At 53.4% G+C, this 20,469-nt stretch overlaps 8 protein-coding genes across 8 annotated transcripts; 5 read left to right on the top strand and 3 right to left on the bottom strand.

The window, feature by feature from the left end:
- Window positions 1–2,495: 2,495 nt before the first annotated feature.
- A1O7_08158 (microsomal epoxide hydrolase) lies at window positions 2,496–3,534 on the top strand (the record flags this gene model as incomplete). Its single annotated transcript, XM_007762152.1, has 3 exons — window positions 2,496–2,858; window positions 2,923–3,276; window positions 3,361–3,534. The coding sequence occupies 3 exons, from the start codon at window positions 2,496–2,498 to the stop codon at window positions 3,532–3,534; spliced, it is 891 nt and encodes a 296-aa protein (XP_007760342.1).
- A 413-nt stretch (window positions 3,535–3,947) lies between these two features.
- A1O7_08157 (uncharacterized protein) lies at window positions 3,948–5,157 on the bottom strand (the record flags this gene model as incomplete). Its single annotated transcript, XM_007762151.1, has 3 exons — window positions 3,948–4,105; window positions 4,294–4,935; window positions 5,094–5,157. The coding sequence occupies 3 exons, from the start codon at window positions 5,155–5,157 to the stop codon at window positions 3,948–3,950; spliced, it is 864 nt and encodes a 287-aa protein (XP_007760341.1).
- Window positions 5,158–6,140: 983 nt separating this feature from the next.
- On the top strand, window positions 6,141–7,179 carry A1O7_08156 (uncharacterized protein; the record flags this gene model as incomplete). The annotated part of the gene is made up of 5 exons (XM_007762150.1): window positions 6,141–6,401; window positions 6,490–6,656; window positions 6,712–6,824; window positions 6,887–7,054; window positions 7,115–7,179. 5 exons carry the CDS (start codon window positions 6,141–6,143, stop codon window positions 7,177–7,179), a joined length of 774 nt encoding a protein of 257 aa, XP_007760340.1.
- A 1,243-nt stretch (window positions 7,180–8,422) lies between these two features.
- A1O7_08155 (uncharacterized protein) lies at window positions 8,423–10,993 on the top strand (the record flags this gene model as incomplete). The annotated part of the gene is made up of 1 exon (XM_007762149.1): window positions 8,423–10,993. The coding sequence occupies one exon, from the start codon at window positions 8,423–8,425 to the stop codon at window positions 10,991–10,993; it is 2,571 nt and encodes an 856-aa protein (XP_007760339.1).
- A 632-nt stretch (window positions 10,994–11,625) lies between these two features.
- Window positions 11,626–12,408, bottom strand: A1O7_08154 (uncharacterized protein; the record flags this gene model as incomplete). Its single annotated transcript, XM_007762148.1, has 2 exons — window positions 11,626–11,891; window positions 12,276–12,408. The coding sequence occupies 2 exons, from the start codon at window positions 12,406–12,408 to the stop codon at window positions 11,626–11,628; spliced, it is 399 nt and encodes a 132-aa protein (XP_007760338.1).
- A 1,073-nt stretch (window positions 12,409–13,481) lies between these two features.
- On the bottom strand, window positions 13,482–14,524 carry A1O7_08153 (uncharacterized protein; the record flags this gene model as incomplete). Its single annotated transcript, XM_007762147.1, has 2 exons — window positions 13,482–14,373; window positions 14,439–14,524. The coding sequence occupies 2 exons, from the start codon at window positions 14,522–14,524 to the stop codon at window positions 13,482–13,484; spliced, it is 978 nt and encodes a 325-aa protein (XP_007760337.1).
- A 399-nt stretch (window positions 14,525–14,923) lies between these two features.
- A1O7_08152 (uncharacterized protein) lies at window positions 14,924–16,260 on the top strand (the record flags this gene model as incomplete). The annotated part of the gene is made up of 4 exons (XM_007762146.1): window positions 14,924–15,042; window positions 15,096–15,158; window positions 15,208–16,064; window positions 16,118–16,260. 4 exons carry the CDS (start codon window positions 14,924–14,926, stop codon window positions 16,258–16,260), a joined length of 1,182 nt encoding a protein of 393 aa, XP_007760336.1.
- Window positions 16,261–18,164: 1,904 nt separating this feature from the next.
- A1O7_08151 (uncharacterized protein) lies at window positions 18,165–19,808 on the top strand (the record flags this gene model as incomplete). The annotated part of the gene is made up of 1 exon (XM_007762145.1): window positions 18,165–19,808. One exon carries the CDS (start codon window positions 18,165–18,167, stop codon window positions 19,806–19,808), a length of 1,644 nt encoding a protein of 547 aa, XP_007760335.1.
- Between the last annotated feature and the right edge of the window lie 661 nt (window positions 19,809–20,469).

Raw genomic sequence — 20,469 nt, 5'->3', positions numbered from 1 at the left:
TCTGAGACACCAGCTCCAGAGACTAGCAGTTGGGTTGACTGGACGTCTTCTGAGACTCCAACCCCTGAAACGAGCAGTTGGGCTGACTGGACGTCTTCTGAGACTCCAGCCCCCGAAACGAGCAGCTGGGTTGACTGGACATCTTCCGCGACTCCTACTTCTGAAGAGAGCAGTTGGCTTGATTGGACATCTTCTGCCACTCCAACTCCCGAAGAGAGCAGTTGGCTTGACTGGACTACGTCCTCAACCACGGTCCCAGTCACTCCCGTCGCCCCAGTGACCACAACTTCTGAAAGCAGTTGGCTTGACTGGAGCCCCAGCAGTGTTTCTTCCAGCACAACTTCCTCGTCGACTGGCTGGGCGGACTGGACCAGCACAATGACAACTTCCTCGTCTACGCCAGTTGCTCCTTCCAGCCACTCTAAGACTCCTCAATCCAACACCACCACTAGCAGGACTTGGCAAGTTGTAGGGCCCAGCTCCTCGGCGCGTCCCAGCACCACGATGTCCACCCCAGCTGCTCCAATTGCATCGGGCTTCACCGGAGCGGCAAACAAGCTTGGATCATCTGCCGGCATGATACTAGCGGCAGCATGTGCTGGCTTGGCTATCTTTTGAGATACCCTTTGAGAATTTGTCCTCCGTACAGATTGTTTGTTTTTTGTTGATGAACTCGGACAGGTACCAGCAGGTACAACGACACTTCTATTATCGCGATTTGATACCCATCACATAACATACTAATATTTTGTTCATTTTCGGGTCGGACACACTGGGTATGATGCCTCGGATGGCACTTGATGTTTTATTACGATGAAATCAGCATACGATTGCACATACGACTAACTTGTACATGGGAAAAGGAAGAGGGCATTGATTGCAAGGTTGAACAGGACAACAGAGTCAACTGACGGACAGGGCGAAAAGCACAGGATAGAGATGAACAGAACGAATCAAACCCACTTTCTCCCAAGATCCTTGCACCACCTGTCGTCGTCTGCATAGAGAGCTCGCCCTTTCCCCTTCATCGTGCGGTAAAATTGCGTACCTGCAAGCCATCACTTCATGTCAGGCTGATGCGAAAGCACGTGGTTCGGCTAATAATATGACCTTCACTGCACTGCCCATCTAATAAACCACCTCGGTTGATGTTCTTGATATTTTATATCTTCTCATTTTCTGACAACAATATCCTCCCGGGCTCAGGTCAAACTAGCGCCGGGCTAGAAGGCGAGTCAGAGACGAATTGTTCGACAACTCCTCTGTTCGAATCCCGCCGTTGCTCGACAATCCGACCCTCCTCGATCCCTCCTCCTCCTTCGCAAACGAAAACAGAAGCCACTGGTGGAAGAAAGGCACAGAAATAACATAATGGTTGCATACTTGACAAGTCAAATCGGCGGTAGATCCGCGAGTTGGGAGTAGACCGGGTTGGCTTGCCACCACCGGATATAGCCCAATCAAACACACAAACAAACAATACCACACTTCTACTGTTCGAGTAGAGGTCGTGGTAGAGTTTTTGCGACGACGCTGTCCCGGTTGTTGGGAGTCCTGTTGGTGCCGGAGGACCTCAGCTCAACGCCCTACCAAGAGGTGTACTCTCGATGCACAACGCGCTCAACAGTTAATCAGTTTTCCTACCGTGCGATAACCTCCTCAGATATTCCCCCTTGTGTATTGCTCCTGTTGAGATCAGTCCTCAACACTCTGTCTCCAGCTCATCATGGCATGTCTATCGTGGTCTGATAAAGCTTCGGTCGCCCGGCTACCAGCGTTCTGAAGAATGTCGACGTTGCGCCCTTATGAAGTCTCTCCACTCGAGTGCCGAGAATAACAAGCGAAGCAAGCGCAAGGCGAGCGAGTACGCTTCCAATCACAACACGTCGCACTCCATCCGCCTCGAGGTCCTTGCATGAAACAAGAAGACATCTGACACCGGATCGTATATCCTTCCAAAAACTGCCACTTCCATATGTTGATTTCCCGAACTTGCAGGTAGTAGAGTTTTGTCTTGCAGCTTCAATCGTGAGAGCTAAGCTGACATAGGCAAACAGAAAGACTGGGCAAACCTTGAGCCTACAGCATCTCGGCCGCTGGCCGGACAAGTCCCGGCTTGTAATTGTGCCCCCTCTTCGGGCAACGATTCTCGAGCAAATCTGCTGCGTCATCCTCATCATGCGCTTTCGCCGAAACCTCCGCGACTGGCTCAACGGAGCACAAGGTTACAACATCCGAAGCGGATCCGCAATGACCAAACGTTCGCTCGGCTCACTATCATCCCAGATGCGGGGGACTCGCGCTCATCCGGTCGTAGACGACGCGTCTCAGGAGAATGAAATGGAGAAGCTGGGTCCCCGCGTCAGGTGGGATGCGTACATAAAGATGGCTTGATCTCGCGGTACCGGTCTGTCGGGTCGTGAGCATCTCGAAATCTCCCTGTAAAGTGAGCAGAGCTACTCGAGTTCAGACACAGACGCAATCAGATCTTCAACATGCCCAACACCAAGACAGTCCAAGTCCCTCACCTGGGCGGCATCGATGCCGCATACCAGTCACCCCATCCCTATGACCCATCGAAGCCCACACTGATCCTTGTCAACAGCTTCACGACCTCGTCGGAGCTGTACCAGAAACAGTATGCCAACAAGGAACTGACGGACAAGATGAACCTCGTGGCCATCGAGCTGCTAGGCCACGGCCAGACGCGCACCAAATCCGAGCAGTTCACCTACTGGGACACGGCCATCATGAACATCCAAGTCATGGACGCGCTGGGCATCAAGAAGGCCTTCGTGTTGGGGACTAGTCAGGGCGGCTGGATCACGGTGCGAATGGCACTTTTGGCGCCTGAGAAGGTACAGTGTCGGCCCTTTACTATATATCTGCCCTCGTCAGCGCTGACATGTCTTGCCACATCAGATTGTAGGCATAATCCCGCTGGGCACGTCCCTGGACTATGAATCCCAGCGCACTCGCGATCTCGGCTGCTGGGACGGCGTCAAGGACGTGAGCGGACCCGTCAATGCATGGACTTCCAAGACGAATACCCCGGATTTCCAACCCGACCTGTCGTACTGCGACTTTTTGATCGATATCGGGTTCGGGAAGAACTGCCCCCAGGAGACGCGCGATTTCTGGCGAAAGACCATCCAGGAGAACTACAAGGGCGATGACGGCAGGAGGAGGGCCCGAATGGCGGCGATCAACCTGCGAGACAGAGACGGGTTGCATGGACGGCTGTTTGACGTGAAGTGTCCGGTCATGTGGTTGCATGTGAGTGTGCCTGGAGATTCAAGCGTGGCCCGAGCAGCTGCCTAGACGACGCGAGGTGATGCTAATGTGAAACCGTCCATACAGGGCACAGACGATGTCGTCTACAGCGTAGCGAACGCCAAGGAGGAAATCAAGCTGTTCGTCAACTCGCCCTCTGCGGAACTGATCACCGTTGACGGTGGCGCGCACTTTTTGTCGGCCTCGCATCCAAAGGAGGTGGATAATGCCCTGATTGCGTTTGTGGGCAAGTATGCCTGAGGAAGCAGATCGAATTAAGAGGAAGACGAAGGAGAATACCTGTGGATAGTACATAAATGCTATGTACCTAAGTAGCTAACATCCGTCATCGGATCGTTATGCTAAATACCCTGCAGAAAGAGGCCCGGCTTATACACCGCTGAACTCGAACATAGTCCGCGCTGCTCTTGGAGCTACGCACCAGAGTGCGTATGGACAGTACATAATTGCTACCTTGTGTACCTAGCTAGCTAAGATCCGTAGTTGGGTCGTTACGCTCCGCGCTCAACGCCATACAGAAAGAAGCCTGACTCTTACACCCCTGAACTCGGGCACGACTCTTACACCACTGACCTCGAACATAGTCTGCGCTACAGTACCCTTGAAACTTCACACCAGATCACTCGACTTCTGGCTACCTGTGTCACTCACTGCTAGGTACTGTTAGGTATTCCCGTCATCTCCTCGGCCAGGACGTCAGCCTTGAGCGCCGGCCGATCGCCCACCGATTTGCCCGCCGTGGTCCCGCCATCCACGGGCATGATGAGCCCAGTGATCCATCTCGCCTCTTTACTGCACAAGAACAGCACGGCTACAGTAACAGGGAGAGTATCAGCAGCGCACTTGATAAGAATGTAGCCATACTTTTCCCACACAGGGTTTGGGGAGCGACACGCACACAGACAAAGACAGAAAGAAGCGAAGAGGAGGGAGTGAGTGAGTGAGTGAGAGGGAGAGAGAGCGTGATGCAACGTAATTAGGGACAGGTAATTAACTCACCATACCCGACATCCCACGCCGTGCCCTCAGTCTTGAGCAAATTCTGGTTCCGCCTCGCTTGCCTCATCTCCTCACTCATCCCCCCTCTGCGCACCATCGGCGTATAAACCATGCCGGGACACACGCAGTTCACACGAATCCCCTCCTCGCCATGCTGCGCCGCCATGGCGCGCGTCATCTGGATCACCGCGCCCTTGGACGTCGGGTACAGCAAGGAAGGATTACCGCCGAGCAGCCCGCTCACGGAGGACATGTTGACAATAACGCCACCGCGCCCGCTGCGACGCATCTCGGGAATCACGTGCCGCGCCATGAGAACCATGCTGGTCACGTTGATGCGCATGTCGCGGTCCCAGGCGGCGAGGTCGAGCGTTGTGACGTCGCCCATTGCACCGCCTACGCCCACGACGTTGACGAGGATGTGGATGGGAGTGTCTTGAAAGTGGGATACCGTCGTCGCGACGGCGCGCTTGCAGGATTCCTCGTCCGTCACGTCTGTGTGGATGACGACGCTGGTGCCGCCTGCGGAGTCAATCATGCGTTTGGTCTCGGCGGCCCAGTCGGTGTTGATGTCTAGGAGGGCGACTTTGGCGCCTTGTCGGGCGAGGAGAATGGCTGTGGCGCGGCCGTTGCCGATTTCGCCTGCACGCGGTTAGCGGACGGAGGATGTATGTTATGGGCGTGGCTGTGTGGGCTGTATGTCTGTCTCTATGCAAAGATGGACAGTACTGTATATTGTGGTAATTATTGTGCACACAGACTTGTGATAACGACCACCCCGGCCCGTAGGCATTACGCACCTGGTAGACGGGAGCCCGCACCCGCGACGATGGCCACGTCGCCGGTGAAGTCGAATGGAGCCATCGATGACCAGAAATACAGAAGACTAAATGTTTACGTGCTTTTCGTCGGAAGAAGGGATGGATTGACTGAAATATGGATAGGGATACCTGTATGAGCAGTCCCCTGGTTCGTGACTGGGTAGTTGCTTGGGAGTACAGAAGGTAGAGGGGAGCAGTAAGGACTAGGTACTAGGTTGCAGTTCGTTCACGGCCGTCCTGCGACGCAAGGTCCTCACATTTGGAAGTCGATATTCCTTCTAATTGAATAGCATCGAGACAGCATGTCATATCATGTCACAAGACCCAGCGCTTGCGGAGTGTGTGATGCGAAGGTAAAGTACGTAGCAATCAACCATACCCGGGGGTTGCCGTGAAGTCCGTTTGCGGGAAGGATGATTTCACCATCCAAACGCCCGTGCTGTAAGTGGTGACAGTGGTGCTGTGCTGTACAGACATGGACTAGTTCGTGGCCCGAACAGCCACTTGGTGGGAATGTACTTTTGATACAGTGTGTAGATCCCAAGACTGAATACCGAGTACGTGCCGAGCAAGCCGACCGTGCCACAGTAAAATACCGACCGGGGTTGACTGCGTGGCCGGCCCGCCGGCTTACTCCGTGCGGGCTGTTGGATCTCAAGGATGCTGTAACTCGTACAGTTGCATGCTCGTGCATGCTGACTGGGTGACGCTGGTTGCGGCCTTGTTTCCCCGCTCGAGGTGACCACGCCGACTCCAATCTGCTGCATGGAGAAGGATGGTCTTCTGGGCTCGTAGTCGCGGTACTGTGTAACTGTAGATTAGCCGCGGGGTGTGGCCGGCCGCGGCACATCCAGCATGTAGCGTATTCTGTACAGGACGTATGTATGGCGTAATCGTGTTATATGAGGAGGAAAGCGTACAGAGATACTGCTGAGACCACAGAACCTCGAGAGACAGAGCCACAGACATTGGTAGTACGCCACTGTTACCTGTCCGGCCTACATTTCTGACTAGTTCCACCAAGCCATGGCAGACAAGGAGGGCTATCTCGCAAAGCCGTCGGCCGACTGTTGTCTGAAGGGCTCGCTGCATCAAGGAGAGCCGCGAGGTCGGATCGAGACGGTCGCTGGTGTCGAGACATATATATCGACTCCGCAAGGCAAGAACAACGGCAATATCATCCTCTATTTCCCTGACGTGTGGGGATTCTTCAACAATGGCTTCCTAGTCATGGATGGGTTTGCTGATGCAGGCTATACGACTATTGGGCTGGATTACTTTCGAGGAGTTGGTCTCACTCTGAGTTCCGGTTTCTCTGTGGTCGTGGCCATGGTTGTACTGGGACGCTCAAGATGCTGATATCCAGATACTGTAGGATCCCGTGTGGAAGTACCGCAAGGATAAAAACGATCCGGCTCCAGGCTTTGATTATGAGGCCTGGAAGAGGAAGCATACTGCCGTCGCGGACGAAGTCACCCCTAAATGGGTCGAGGCCGTGAAGGCACAGTTCGGCAGCCCGACGACCAAGTACGCTTGTGTAGGGTGTGTTTCCGTTCATGTCCACCTTCATGTCAGCACGTAGCTAATCAGGCAGCAGATACTGCTTCGGAGCGCCGTACGTGTGCAATGAGCTCGCCCGAGATATCTGTGCCGCTGGCGCTTTCGCCCACCCGGCATTTCTGAAAGAGCACCATTTCCGGCAGTTAAAGAGTAAGTGCCGGCCGCTCTTGAAGGCCTGTTGGTTCGCCGCATCAACTGATGCGCTTGTCCAGAGCCTTTGTTCCTGTCGTGCGCCGAGACCGACCATACCTTTGGGACGGAAGCCCGCAACACGGCGGTGGACATCCTCCGCAATGAAAAGAAGACTTACAACCTGCAACTGTTTTCGGGCGTCGAGCACGGGTTCGCGCTTCGGTGCAATCTGGATAGCTCATATGAGCGTATGTACTCGCCAGCTTCTCAGGGGTACTGGTTCATTTTCCGTATTAACAGTTTGGCAGGATATGCAAAGGAGGAGAGCCTGAGGGGAATTGTTCAGTGGTTTGACTTGTGGCTGTCACAATGAGACCGCCCAGGAAGTTTGCAAATGTAAAGACCCTTGCATATACCGGCGATACCTTGGGAGATTTGCCAGATGGAGGTGAAAGTGGATTTACAGAACGGTGGAGTCGTTCGGCGATCCGTCGCTCTCGCCTTCGACTCAAGCTACTGTACCTGGTATATTCAGTAAACCGAGTCAAGCAACGGGTGGCCCGGGATCCGTGACTCGACAACTGAAGTAGTGACAGGTAGCTTTCACATTCAGCACACTTGAAACCTGCCGGCCGATGTACGGGACTGTCCTGGAATTAGTACATGAGTTACGCGAGTGCCTTTCACATATCTCTCCACCTGCGGTCACAGCCAACGAAGCGTGAGAAATTCTCTTCGAGGATTGCTAGCAACCCTGAATGGTTTCGAAGCTCAGAGAGGGGACTGTACCATGTTCGTGGATGTAAGCTGCTGCCGATGCAGTAGAATCCTGCAGCGCTTTACCCCTTGCGGAGCGAAGTCTTGAAGTCCACGGGCCGATATCGCGTGTCGGAGTCCGGTGTGATGTGGCCAGAGAAGCACTCAAAAACAGGTGAAAGAAGTCCCAGAAATAGGTACGAGAGTCTGATCTCGGAGAACTGATCTCGGGAAGCTTTGCGTTACATTTATGGACGGAGCTGGAATCGCAACCTGGACAACCTTGGTAGGGCACGTCCCTGGCTGTGTGACTATGACGCACTTTTGTACAGTAAAGCGACTGGACAGCACACAACCAACCTGCCCACCACTCGTATCTTTCCCTGGGTTACACTTTAGACCTTGTGCTTTTCCAGCATTTCAACCTGCTGAGGCACTCGAACGTCCCTGTCAGCCGCTGTTTCCTGATCACCGTGGCTCCTCCATTCCGCGGATTGTCGGGATCCCGCAACACCTTCTCCCTCCTCCGCTACCTGTTCCCAAACACCCACCGTCGTGCTCGTGAACGCTACCTGGGGTTTCGTCACGAGACTATCCCGCAATTGCGCCTGCGAGCCCAGTACGGCATCTATCGGGCCATCCTCCGCAGACAACAACGGAAGCAAGAGCGTAAAGAAGCTCGCAGAGACATTGTCTCGATAATTACTCGGAGGCTGCGGCGCAGTCGCATTGCATCATTCTTGCGCCGGCGGGTGGCAAAGAGCCGCATCCTGCGGGCTTTGTATGGCCAGTCACAACATGGTGGTGGCCGCCAACTCAGAGGAACAAATAGACCTAGCGCAAGAGTCTCAGCCGGAGACATGACAAGCTATGGCGGCGGACGCGTGCCCGGCGCGAGGAGGGAGAGGGTGAAGGGCTACCTGAGGGCGGCTAACGAGTTAAGACAGACATACCAGGCACAAATCCAGCAGAAACTCCAGGAAGGCGATGGAGGTGTGCCGAGAGACTGGCCTGACGCCGAGATTGTGAGGAGTGGGAATGAGGAAATGCTCCTGTTCCCTAGCTATGCAAGAAAACATACGAAAAGGAAGACTCGGCCTGACGAAGAAGCTCGATATCAGCCTGGGACACACGAGTCGCTGGAGACGCCACACAGCAGTGGAGATGCCGACTACTGGAAGCGAGAATGGGAAAAGTACGAGGACGCCAATGCCATTGTCGACGTCGACGTGAGAGGTTGGATCTATTCCCCTCAATCAGGTCCCCTGAACAGGAAGAATCGCCTTCTGGTAGCCGTGGCGCGAAGACTCAGCGGAATATACGCACCTACACCCAGTCCGACGACATCAAGATCGTCGAGTCTGGCGCCTGCCGACCGTGCAGGCTCTGACGACAGTCCGTCCCGGCGTGAGGATGAGCTCGCCGCACGAGAAGCCGAAAGTATCGCCCGGCGTGGACAGAGAGAGGCGGATGCCGCAGTCAGGGGAGATTACAGCTCGAGCGTCTCTCGAGGCGGCACTCCGGCCGGTAGTAGATCGAATTCGCCAACGCGGTCACTCAATACAAATGCAGATACCGACGATGACGACCCGAGCCATCAATCCGTGATTAAGCGTCAATCCTGGAGCGAACCTGCAAACATGAGCCGAGACCAGCTGGCGGCCGCAAATGAACTACTATTGACTCGACTGGGACCGTTCATGTCTATGCCCACAGCGCATGTGCCGATTACCGTCTTCTTCTACAACAAGGAAAAGTCCATCTCCAAGTCTGTGACTACTGATGATTCTGGTCACTTCAATCTGCGAGCTGCTCTTGATTTTATTCCTGACCAAGTCAGGGTTCTTGCGTCGGAAAAGTTGTCGGCAGTCGAGGACGTCATCATCACAGACCACGCCGGTGTGAGCCTGATCAGTGACATCGACGACACCATCAAGCACTCGGCCATTGGGAATGGGGCCAGAGAAATCTTCAAGAATACCTTTATTCGGGAATTGTCTGACCTGACCATTAAGGGCGTCAAGGAGTGGTATACTAAACTGGCTAACATGGGCGTCAAGCTGCATTACGTTTCCAATTCGCCGTGGCAACTATATCCTTTACTCCGGAGTTATTTCTCCCTTGCTGGACTGCCTCCTGGCTCCTTCCACCTCAAGCAGTATTCCGGAATGCTGCAGGGGATATTCGAGCCCGCAGCCGAAAAGAAACGTGGCTCGTTGGATCGGATCATGAAGGACTTTCCTGAAAGGAAATTTATTCTTGTCGGCGACAGTGGAGAGGCTGATCTGGAAGTGTACACTGATGTTGTGCTGGAGCACCCCGGGCGGATACTTGGTGTATTCATTCGAGATGTGACCACACCCATAAAGAAAGGCTTTTTCGACCAAGCGATATCCAATACGCCTCCTGACTCCATGATCACCAGGGAAGGACGAGTTAGTCGGTCGTCAGACGACGCGCGTGCCGATGATTCGGCGAGTAGGCCCGCTCTGCCTACAAGGCCGAAGTCGATAGCGGATCCTAGGGCAGCCGAGGGAGACCTCATCGACTTCACTGACGATCCGATCGCGAAACCAAGTTCACCCAAGTCTTCGACATACTCGGATGACCTGCAGAAGCTTGATACAAATGGCAAATCGAACGGCCCGCCAGCCAAACCGAAGAAACCGTCAAGTCTGCGAAATTTCTCAACTCAAGCACCGACACCTCCTACAAACCATGAGAGATTATCAGCTTCTTCAGATACCGAGGCCCAAGACGCCGTGAAAAAGAAATCTCCGCCACCACCGCCTGCCCCCCGTCGAGTTGGGCGAACACCTTTTGACAGCGTGAGTCCCGACAGCGCAGAGTCTACGCCGCAATCTCAGCCTTCGTCAAGAGCACCTTTCTCTTCTGCCCGCCAGAACCAAGCACCGCCTCCACCTCTCTCCCGCACAGCCACATCTGGAAGTACTACGTCTTCGCATAACGACGAAGGCTACGTGGCGTCAGCCCGCCGCCAAATCTCCTCCGCATACAACGCCCTCCCTGCCATCCGCTCGCAGGCACCTTCCAGTACGTCCGATTCGAGCTCCTTGTCCTCGTCCTCAGACCACCGACCAAACCCACCCCTTCCCATTCGCCGAAACCTTTCCTCCTACCCCGCTGCTGCGGCCCGCTGGGCCACCGGCTCCGACACATACAATTTACCTGGAGGCGGGACGGGCCAGCTGGGCGCCCCTAGTGCAGCCACCGAAGGCGCCCCCTACGATAAGAAGATCGAGATCTGGCGGAGACGGTGGGCCCGTGCCGAGGAGATTATGCGGGCGAGGAAAGTGGTGCTGCGGTCGTGGAGGGTCGGTGGCGATGTCATGGACGAGAGTGTCAGGCTTGTGAAGCGGGAGTTGGAGCGTCAGGAAAGGGAAAGAGAAAGGGAAAGGCAGAGGTCGTGATGTCTGATTTTGTGCGTATCCAGAATGGAGTAAAGCAGTATTATACAGTACACAGGACATGAGCCCCAGGCAGGCAGGGGGAGCGAATTCTATGATCGATGCAGTACACAGCAAGCAGATAGCGCGCGCACACCTCGCCCCGTGTGTTTCTCGGGATTTGCATTTGCGAAGGACAGCCCGGTCTACGAAACGCCTACCGACCATGTGATCGGTGTTGTTGTAGACACGAGGCATGTCAGAGACGAAGACGAAGACCAAAGCCATTCCATCAAGTTCTCTACACCTGATTTCCGACGAACGGACGAGCAAGGTCAAAGTTGGACCATCTATAGGCATGACCATCTCCACGTCGGTACGTCGAACTTGAGAAAATCATGAATTAACCTAAGCATTCGAAAACGCTTCATCTATGCATTGTGGTATCCATATGCATGTGCATGCGCATACGAATCTACCGAATATGGGCGTGTGAATCCCTCATAACCCGCTTGCAACTTGGGCTTGCCTCGCTTTGATGCCCTCCCTCCAGCTTCTCAGCCTGACTGACATACGCAACGCGTCACCTCGCATGAATGATCAGATCATATGCATTCCATCCGTGCGTGGCTGCGACCCTCGCAAAGGTCAAAACCTCAGTTCTTCTTCCCAGCCATGTCGCCCGTCCCGCCGGGCTTCTTGCTCCCCTTGGCGGCATCCTTCTTGGCAATGATCGCGGCCTCCTCGTCCTGGAGTTCCTTGTCGATCTGGGCGCCGCGTGAGGGCTCGTTGCCGTGCATCCTGGCCGGGGCCGTCGCGTCGGTTTGGCCGGCCTTGGCCTCGGCGTTCAGGGCTTTGCCTGAGGTGCTGTCGTTTTGCGGTTCCGCGGTCGCGAGTCGGTTGGCGATGGAGCGTTCGTCTTCTATAGAGGGGGTGGGATTTGTCAGCTGGTTAGAGACTTGGGGTGGGATGCAGGACACATATGTAGCATGTAAATAGTGGAGGGTAGGGGCCATTGGAATTCCCTTCGTGTTCCACCATTTGTGGTGTCAGAGATTGACAGTTCCGTATGTGGTCTACTTGAGCTTTCTAAGCATGATGCCTTGTTGCTAGCATGTCTTTCCTCTGCTCCTTTGGTGAAACGTTGATTCCACAAGAGTTTGATATCGCCGTGGCCGCATTCATAGTCCATGACATGAAAACCACCACACGACAGAGTGACTGACGGAACAGCACCGTACTGACGGACCACAACTTCAAAAGTGGCAGAATGCAAAAAAAGAAAAAAAAACCGTTCTTCACTTACTCGAGTCGTTCGCCTGGTGCGAGTTCTTCGTGCCTTCCTCGCCGAAAGAGCCACCGGGCTTTGAGGCCGGCTCGGTGCGCTGGTCACCTGCCTCGTAGACGTTGCTGTTGCCGACGCTGGAGTTCCCGGACATGGTGGTACTGGTGGGGGTTTTTAAATTGTATTGAGGGGTGGTTGAGAGTGGGTAGACTTGTAGATAGACGGTTCTGATAGTGGCTGTATGTCCTTTTCGATTAGGGGTGTTCGTGCTATGTCGACTGAGTATTTATTGCGGTCTTCGAACTGTACCGGTAAAAGTGAGCAGTGACAGGCAATGGTGAAGGGGTAAATAGTCGTAGATGATGTGGTGGATGTGTGGTTGAAACATTCACGCATGACATCACCTGCAGAGGTGAGAATGAAGTCATAAGGTCAGAAGCGACTCCACCATGAAGCCAGAGTTTGACCGGAGGTGGAAGATGCCCCCGTGCAATCTACTTTTCCTTTCAGGATCTGCCTGGTTGCCCCTGAGGCGACGCTGGTGCCTGACTAGACGGCTTGGAGCCTGGCGGAAGCTATATAGGGTAAGATGGCATGTGATCATCTATGGTGCTGAACCATAGCGGCAGTGCAATGGCAAACATAGAGTTCCATTCTCGGAGGATTGTGTGTTTCAGAGCGTATATCCTGGGAGGCAACCATCATCAACAGTTTTGTCGTCCCGCGGATCTTGTGCCCACTCCGGGTATCAGGCGATGACCCGTCTGCTCGGGACCGTGTGTCTTCAGCCTCTTCTGCGAAGATCATACACACGCCTGTCGTCCAACAAAGCAGAAGCTGGAATACTCGACTGTTCGTCTGCGTCTTCTCAAAATCCGTGGTCCATCAGAAAACCTCCTTCTCGTAGCACTCTCTGAACGCGGCTTCATGCGCAAAATGCGCCCTAAGATGCTCATAAGCATTTGAAGCTCGCGGTCTTAGCTGCTGCCGTGTTCGCAACCGACTGAAAGATGCCGATCGACAGATCGGTCTCTGGGAATTGAACTGCCGTTTGTGGAATATTGCTAGGCCACGAGCCTTTGCCACGAAATCCAGTGCGATTGGACCTGTGCAAGGCGAGCCGCAACACTATCATGCTTAAAAAGCGTTGATTCCAAAGTTGTGTGTGATGGCCGTGGTTCATCAGGCCACATCACCTCCGCTGATATGTTAACACCGTTCCGGCCATCATCTCCCAATGGTCAATTGTGCAACCTCATCTCTTGTGGCTCCCACTTTATCGGCGACATCGTAGAGACTCCGCTGAACTTCCCCAAACACATACCGCAGAAGCTGAAGTTGATGATCTCGTTCACTGAAAGCAGCGCCATTCCGGTCGCCGTAGGTGAGTCGATCGTTCAATTCCCTCTCTTTACCAACCACCTTCCCTTCTAAGCCTTGCACGAAATCCTCAATCTGGCCCAGCAGCTGTCGGTTGCCCTTGATAGCGTCTTGCATTTCATTGGCCCGATTGTTGAAGAGCTCAACCAGACTCTTAGGACCTTGAACATCCTCCGCCTCCTCGCCAGGCAGTTGGATCTTGTCGCCTTGCGCATGGACTCCTCGGACACTTCCTCTTAATGTCTGCGGGTTATTCCACCATCCACTGAGACCTGTTCCTCCATAGACGCTGCTGCCATTCAAGTTGTCGTTGGGAGTGTGTACGACTTGTTGATACTGACGTGGCATCTTCAGCCGGTCAATAGCGCGAAATACACACTTCGCTTCCAGCTCGTTTTTCTTGACATCGCCATCCCGTACTGCGACGATCGCCTCTGCGTCGTTCCCTAGTCCAGCTTCCAGCTCGTCCAACTTCTGGGTCACAAAATCTACCCCACTGGGTAATGTCTCTCCAGCGGCGATGACGGTGGGAAGAAGATCTGCCACTTCTGACGCGAGTTTTATCTGATTGAGGATGAGGGTGTCAACAGCTTCGATTTCTCGCTGTAGGTCTGGGGTGAGATGGTCGAATTTCGTCGTCGAGCGCAAATGGGCGATGTCAATCTGTGCTTGAGACCCTATCGTAGAGGTGTTGGCCCCTACCGATTGTTGTTGCTGTTGTGTAGTCTGGCTAGCATTGCTTCGGGCCTCTTAGCTATTTTGACTTTCATCAAGGAGCCCTGGAGGAAGCGCTTGAGTACTTACAATGCTGTAGAGCCGGGCGCCGGCTGACTGGTGCCCAGATTCAGTCCTAGAGTAGGCCTAGATGTGTTACCACCGAAGAGTGACATCGCAGAGGCAGGGTGTTGGTAGTGCTGGGGTGTTGGAAATGAGAATTGTCGTATTGCTGGAATTCCTGGTGCTGGCCGACGCGATGCGCGCGACGGATATTTGCGGTTCTGGACTGCATGACTCGTCGTATTCACGCATTACGGCGGCGCAATAGAGCCATGATGCCCTTCTTTGTTCGTCAATCACAGTCAATCAATCAAGCTCCTCTTTGTCTGCACATTTCAGTGTGGATCTGAAAGGACACTGAGACCTCTTGATATTCGGCTGGACATGTGAATCACAATCGAGAATTGGATCTGCTCGCAATTTGTCCTGCTTGCATTACATCTGCCAGCCCGCTTTCGCCATGCTTGAATCCTTGCAAACCGAGTCGGCAGTCCAAAATACGCAGGGCCAGAATGGCTGAAGGGTTCATGACCACTTCTCGGCTAAAATGTGTAGCTAATTCCTTGAATCCTGCCGACGCTGATACCGGGGCCCCTTCCAGGGACAGGGCGTTCTTCAGAAATGTGCAATGGTAGGTATATGCACTCCCAAGCTCGTTAGTTCGGCTCCCTGATGTTATGGCAGGAGCGCAGATGGGACATCGCTGATCGCTAGTCTCTCTAATAATTCGATTCAGACATACATTGTGTAAGTACAACCTCTCGTACTCCTGTACAAGCTTCTGATTTTGTGGAAGGCCAGCCGATCTCCTCGACGAGACACCTAAGCTTCGTCTTCTCTCGCCTTACTGCACCATTCAATCAAGCGAATCAGTCAACGCTGTGATAGGGTACCCGCTCTTCAGCCTGCAAGACACATCTACCGCCTTGGTTCTATCGTCAACGAGAGACCACCCGATCCGGTTGACCTCGGCATTAACCGGCCATCTGATCTGCTCTTATCCCTTGGTTAATCCCATGACTGAGGAATTTATCAGTCCGCATTCGCTTCTCTTTAGCAGGTCAGGCGGTCGCTTCGCTGCCGGCTCAGAATCTTTGATCTCCATTTTTGACTCGTCTCGGCCAGGGGAAGGGCCCTCGGCCTCGATGCCCACCGGCCCAAAGAGGAAGGGGACTGACTACAGTGTTGCCACGACCATGAGAGGAATTGTATCCGCCTTGGCCGTTGATGCGTCTAGCGGTCTCTTAGCCGCGGGAACGTATAGCCGTTACGTCGGTCTTTACGATGCTATGGGACAAGGCAGTTGCATTGGTGTATTCTCAGTCAAGGGAACATCTGCCGACGAGCAGATTGGTGGAACCGGAGTAACGCAGGTTTCATGGAGTCCATGCGGAAGGTACTTGTACATTGCAGAGAGAAACAGCGACGGGATCATGCTCTATGATATCCGTAAAACGGGGCAACTGCTGTCATGGCTCCAAGGCCGGAATGCGGAAACAAATCAAAGATTAGGTTTTGATGCTATGGCCACAGGCGATCAAAAAAGCCATGAGATTTGGGCTGGTGGACTTGACGGCTTCTTTAGGATGTGGAACAACCCTTACCAACACGAAGGCTCCGTTGCTCCCGCGCTCGAGTTCAAAGGTCATGATGGTGAGCGAGTTCTCCTGTGCATTAATCCGAGTCTGTGCTAACATCTTCCAAAGATGCGGTGTCGAGTGTGGTTATGCATCCCTTCGGGGGCGTGGTTGCTACTTCATCTGGTCAACGCCATCTAACTCCACCAGATGATGAAGAGAGCATCCAGGGGCTAGCACCCGATTATAGTCTGAAAATATGGACGTTATGATCCGGTGATCCGAATGTCTCGAATGTGCTTAATCAACGTGACTTTGACAGTTTGCTTCAACCTTGCCGATAGCTGCAGCCTAATTAATTCGACCCGTCGTTCATATCGATTTGGTGTGGAATACGTAGCGTCCACCCTCACAGGTGCTGGGATTTCTGGGATATTCCCTGATTATCTTCGGAGACCACAACCTGTTGTCTTCTATATCGGTGTAGACCTTGCAAACCCCAAGTATCAATCCTGGTGTCGAAGGGCATGAGCACCTCGTAGAACGGGTGGATCATCGTCCGGCCGCCATCCATTCATTTCATTGCTTGGCCAATTTAAGCTTAAATGCATTATTGGCTTTAGCACAACGTCGTCCTCGTCGTTCATATCGTCTCATTCTCATTTGCAATCAGTCGTGATGCATGCAGACGTGCTTCTGTCACCTTGATCGATCTTCAATGTCCAATTGTCGGTTGTGGAATCCTGGATATGTGAAGGCCAGTTGCGGGACGTCCCATTTCTGTTATGCCCAGCTTCTGTCATTCTTTGGTTCATTGTCATCTCTTGATTCTCCCCTTGACTTCGTACCTAAGTCGTTGAAGCTCATCAGCATCACGGCGACGTTGTCCAGTATCCAGTGCACACAGTCTGCACACTGTGCCTCTTAGGGGCTTCGTCGGTTTCTCACGCCAAACGCATACCATTTGTGCCACAGATCCTGAGCACCAAAGTCGAACAATGATCAGATCACAACACCGTGCACCGCTGGTCCTTTTGCATTCAGCTCCGAATGTGGCTGTCGACGTGTCTCCAGCAAGATAAGCGTCCTGGCATTTGTGTTCTGGCTGGAGAGAAGCTCCTTGCTTCGTTCGCGCAGTCTTCACCCGCACGCGGTCATCCTCCAGCTGTCACCTGCTCTCGATGATGTCGTTGCCAGCCGCGAGTGTACTTACCATTCATCTCTTCAAGGATCCGCTTGGTCGACGCCGTGCCTCCGCCGTGGCTGCGCAGTCTTGGCCCACGTTCTCAGGCCTATAAATCTCTGCTTCTTCCGCATCTTTGTCTCTCTTCTCACACCTTTGTTCTTCATGCCCTCACCCTGCTCACAAAGACAGACGCACAATTGTTCAACAAAGAAAGACTCACAACAGTCCAACAACCACTTACCACAACGCTCTCGAGGCCTCGAGGCTCTGTATGTTTGAAGAATCCTCTTCAGCACAGAGCCTCGAGGCCTTGAGAGGATCTGCAACCTGTTGGTAACATCACCTCGTTACCTTGTGACTCCATCTTCGAACGAAGACTGAAGACTTCCCATTGCCGAAGGTAAGCGCATCTCCAATCATCCTGGCATGTACTGACCAGACCACAGTGCCTATGACTTCGACGAGAGAAGCACAGTGGCTACTCATCCTCTTCCGCAAGCAGATGAGCCTCAGAGGCGCAATTTCGAGACGAGCATGATGGATACCGCCCACCCAGACCGACAATCTCACAACACTTCTGGGATGCTTCAATTGAAACAGTACACGTGCTCTTGCGACATTCGGAGCCCCTCGACACATGAGAGGGGTCTGGGCTCTCATCAGCCTGTCTCAGGCAGTACATGAGTGAAGTAAGTGTTGTCACTGTGAAGAAGAAATTGAAGACGCAGTCATTCTTTGTTTCACCGTCAGCTGCTAATGAGTGAAGCAGCTGTTGATGAGTGAAGCAGGAGCCGGTACTGCCACACCCTCGATCTGAGGCAGCGATATGTCTCCTTCTCCCTAATAGATAAAAATTTGCCCTTGGCGCTGGTCACTAGGTACTTTCCTCCTCCATCCATCCACCCTTCTCTGTGACTGACCAACTTCAAAGACCAACAACAACTTTATTTTCTTTCTCTTCTCTAAGGGGAAGATTATTTAGGCGCCTCAATGGCGTTCGCCCAGCACGATCCTTCGACGTGCCCGGAGCTTCTGGTCGCGGCCAATGCGGAGCAGAAGGCCGACCTCGTGCGGTTAGGCCACGAGCAGCTGGGGAAAGCTCAGCGAGGAGTGACAACATTCCTCACTCTCCAGCTGAGTGACCTCAGCAACTCGGTGGTCTTGATGCAAGACGGCAATCGAGACACGTTTACCTATTTCGACAGTGAGCTCGAGGCCGAGAAGTACCGCGAGCGTCTGCTCCCATTGAAGCAGGAGGCCGACTTCACGATCCCTCAAACCGCAGCAGACAAGAAAGCACACGTCAAAGTCCTTTTCAAGGCATTCAAGTGTGTGCCTGCGGAGTGCTTAGAGGGTGAAAACATCAAGAGGCCCTTCATCAACCACATCCACGACAATGTCATGGTCGAGTGCCTGTGCTGGGAGATTCTCCGTCGCTGCATCCAACGCTCCGAGGTCCTCTCCAATCTAGTCGAAACTTACGAACCGGACAAATACAAGTTCAAGAAATTCATGGACAAGGATTTCGAGCAGCGCTTTGATGCAATTGTGAATGCCATGGCACGCAGCAAAAGCCTGTGTAAGCACATGTATGATGTCCCATACCTTTTCAAGGTCATCGATGACCCACAGACCAACGTTGAGCGAATCGACTCGAACCGCAAGCTCAACGGACAGAAGGCAGTTGTGATGAAACGAGGCAAAGAAGCCGTTGCAGGAGATGAACAGCAGGGCCCAAGCAAGAGGCGAAAGACCGAAACCACCAAGACTGAAGCCCAGTCTGCTTTGGTGCCTGCACAACGTCGGAATCAGCGTGCTTTGACTGCGACCACCTCCTCCCAGATATCCACGACAACACCCGCCCGGCAGCTCCTCACCTCCCGGCAAGCTATTTCCGCTCCAGCTTATCCAAGAATGGCACCGCCAGTTAAAACTGGGTACGCCCAACAGAACCTCCTCCAAAGCGGCATGCAACCCATCAACAATCTTTACCACAGAAGCCCGACGCGGAACGACTCCATGGTACCTCGACCAGTGGTTGGCAATAGTCAGCGCCCGGCATACACAAACATCGACGCCCAGTCTCCGTACATGCTCCAAAACCCATATCCCATGCAACAATACCCACAGATGGGCAATCAAGGCTATGCGGCTCGACAAAACATGCGACCTCATCAGTCACAGACTGCCTGTACCTCAACCTCAACCACTCACTCTCCGTCCCGAACATCCCGCCAATACCCCGATCCGACCACGCCAAGCGAGCAGATGGCTGTCAGCTGGCTTGTACAACCACAACCAGAGAGCCGTACCATGCATTCGAGCTACAACTCTAGCGCCTCAACCATCACGTCCCCTCTCAACACCATCGATCACCAACAACCTCAATGGCCTGGCGACAACTACAGAGAATCCGACCTCGGCGAAACATCTCTTACTTCGTCGGAGACACACGCGCAAGACGATGGCTTCGGACCAAATCAAGAGTACGGACTTGACAATATCGAAGAATTTCTTCAAAACGCAGAGGAGCAGAATGCCCGTATTGGCGCTGCCGAAAATTATGAAGGTACTGCCGAAGAATATGGCGATGCGCCCTATGAGACCGAGGACCAGGGACCATCTCATATGTAAAACTCTCAGCATGCACGGCCATTCGGCATCACTTCTGTCACCTCTCTTCTCTCACAGCACTGAGCAATGTCCTCAGGACAACATCATCGACCCGGCGCAGGCGTCAGGACCCGATACGCGTTACTGAGATGGTAATGCCTTGTACACCATAGAATTCTTTTTCACCACCCACACACGCATGCATACGGCTCGGACGGATACCCACCAAATTTCCTTTTCTTTTATTTCATATGTACAATGATCCAAATCGAGGGGCTTGGACAATGGGCATTGTGTTTTCATTTCCTTCTTTCTCCTTTCCTTGTCTCTTTTCGGTCATCGGAGTTTGGGTACACAGTGGGTCGAGGTCATCATGCACGGGAGGCAGGTTGGAGGCAATGTGTAACGAGACACGATGATACCCACACGCAGAGATACCCCATACAGTACCCAGGATGGGACATTGTACATTTTCAAAATCAAGTCAGCATGGAGCAAGCAGGACGGCGTCGATGACCCGAGACAGACGATACTCGAGCCTTCAGGATAGCATGCTCAGCTCAGCAGGATAGTTTCCTTTTGCAATGAAATGATCAGATGAACACTGTCGAGTCCGCTTGATCCGAGCCAGTCTCTCAAGATCCATGCGTGGATGTGGTCTTGCACCGTGCTCGAGATGTGG

Source organism: Cladophialophora yegresii, assembly GCF_000585515.1.
Source record: "Cladophialophora yegresii CBS 114405 chromosome Unknown aczIN-supercont1.6, whole genome shotgun sequence".
NCBI lineage: Eukaryota > Fungi > Ascomycota > Eurotiomycetes > Chaetothyriales > Herpotrichiellaceae > Cladophialophora > Cladophialophora yegresii.
Note: the sequence above shows the minus strand (reverse complement) of the source record. Positions and strands in the feature narration are given on the sequence as shown.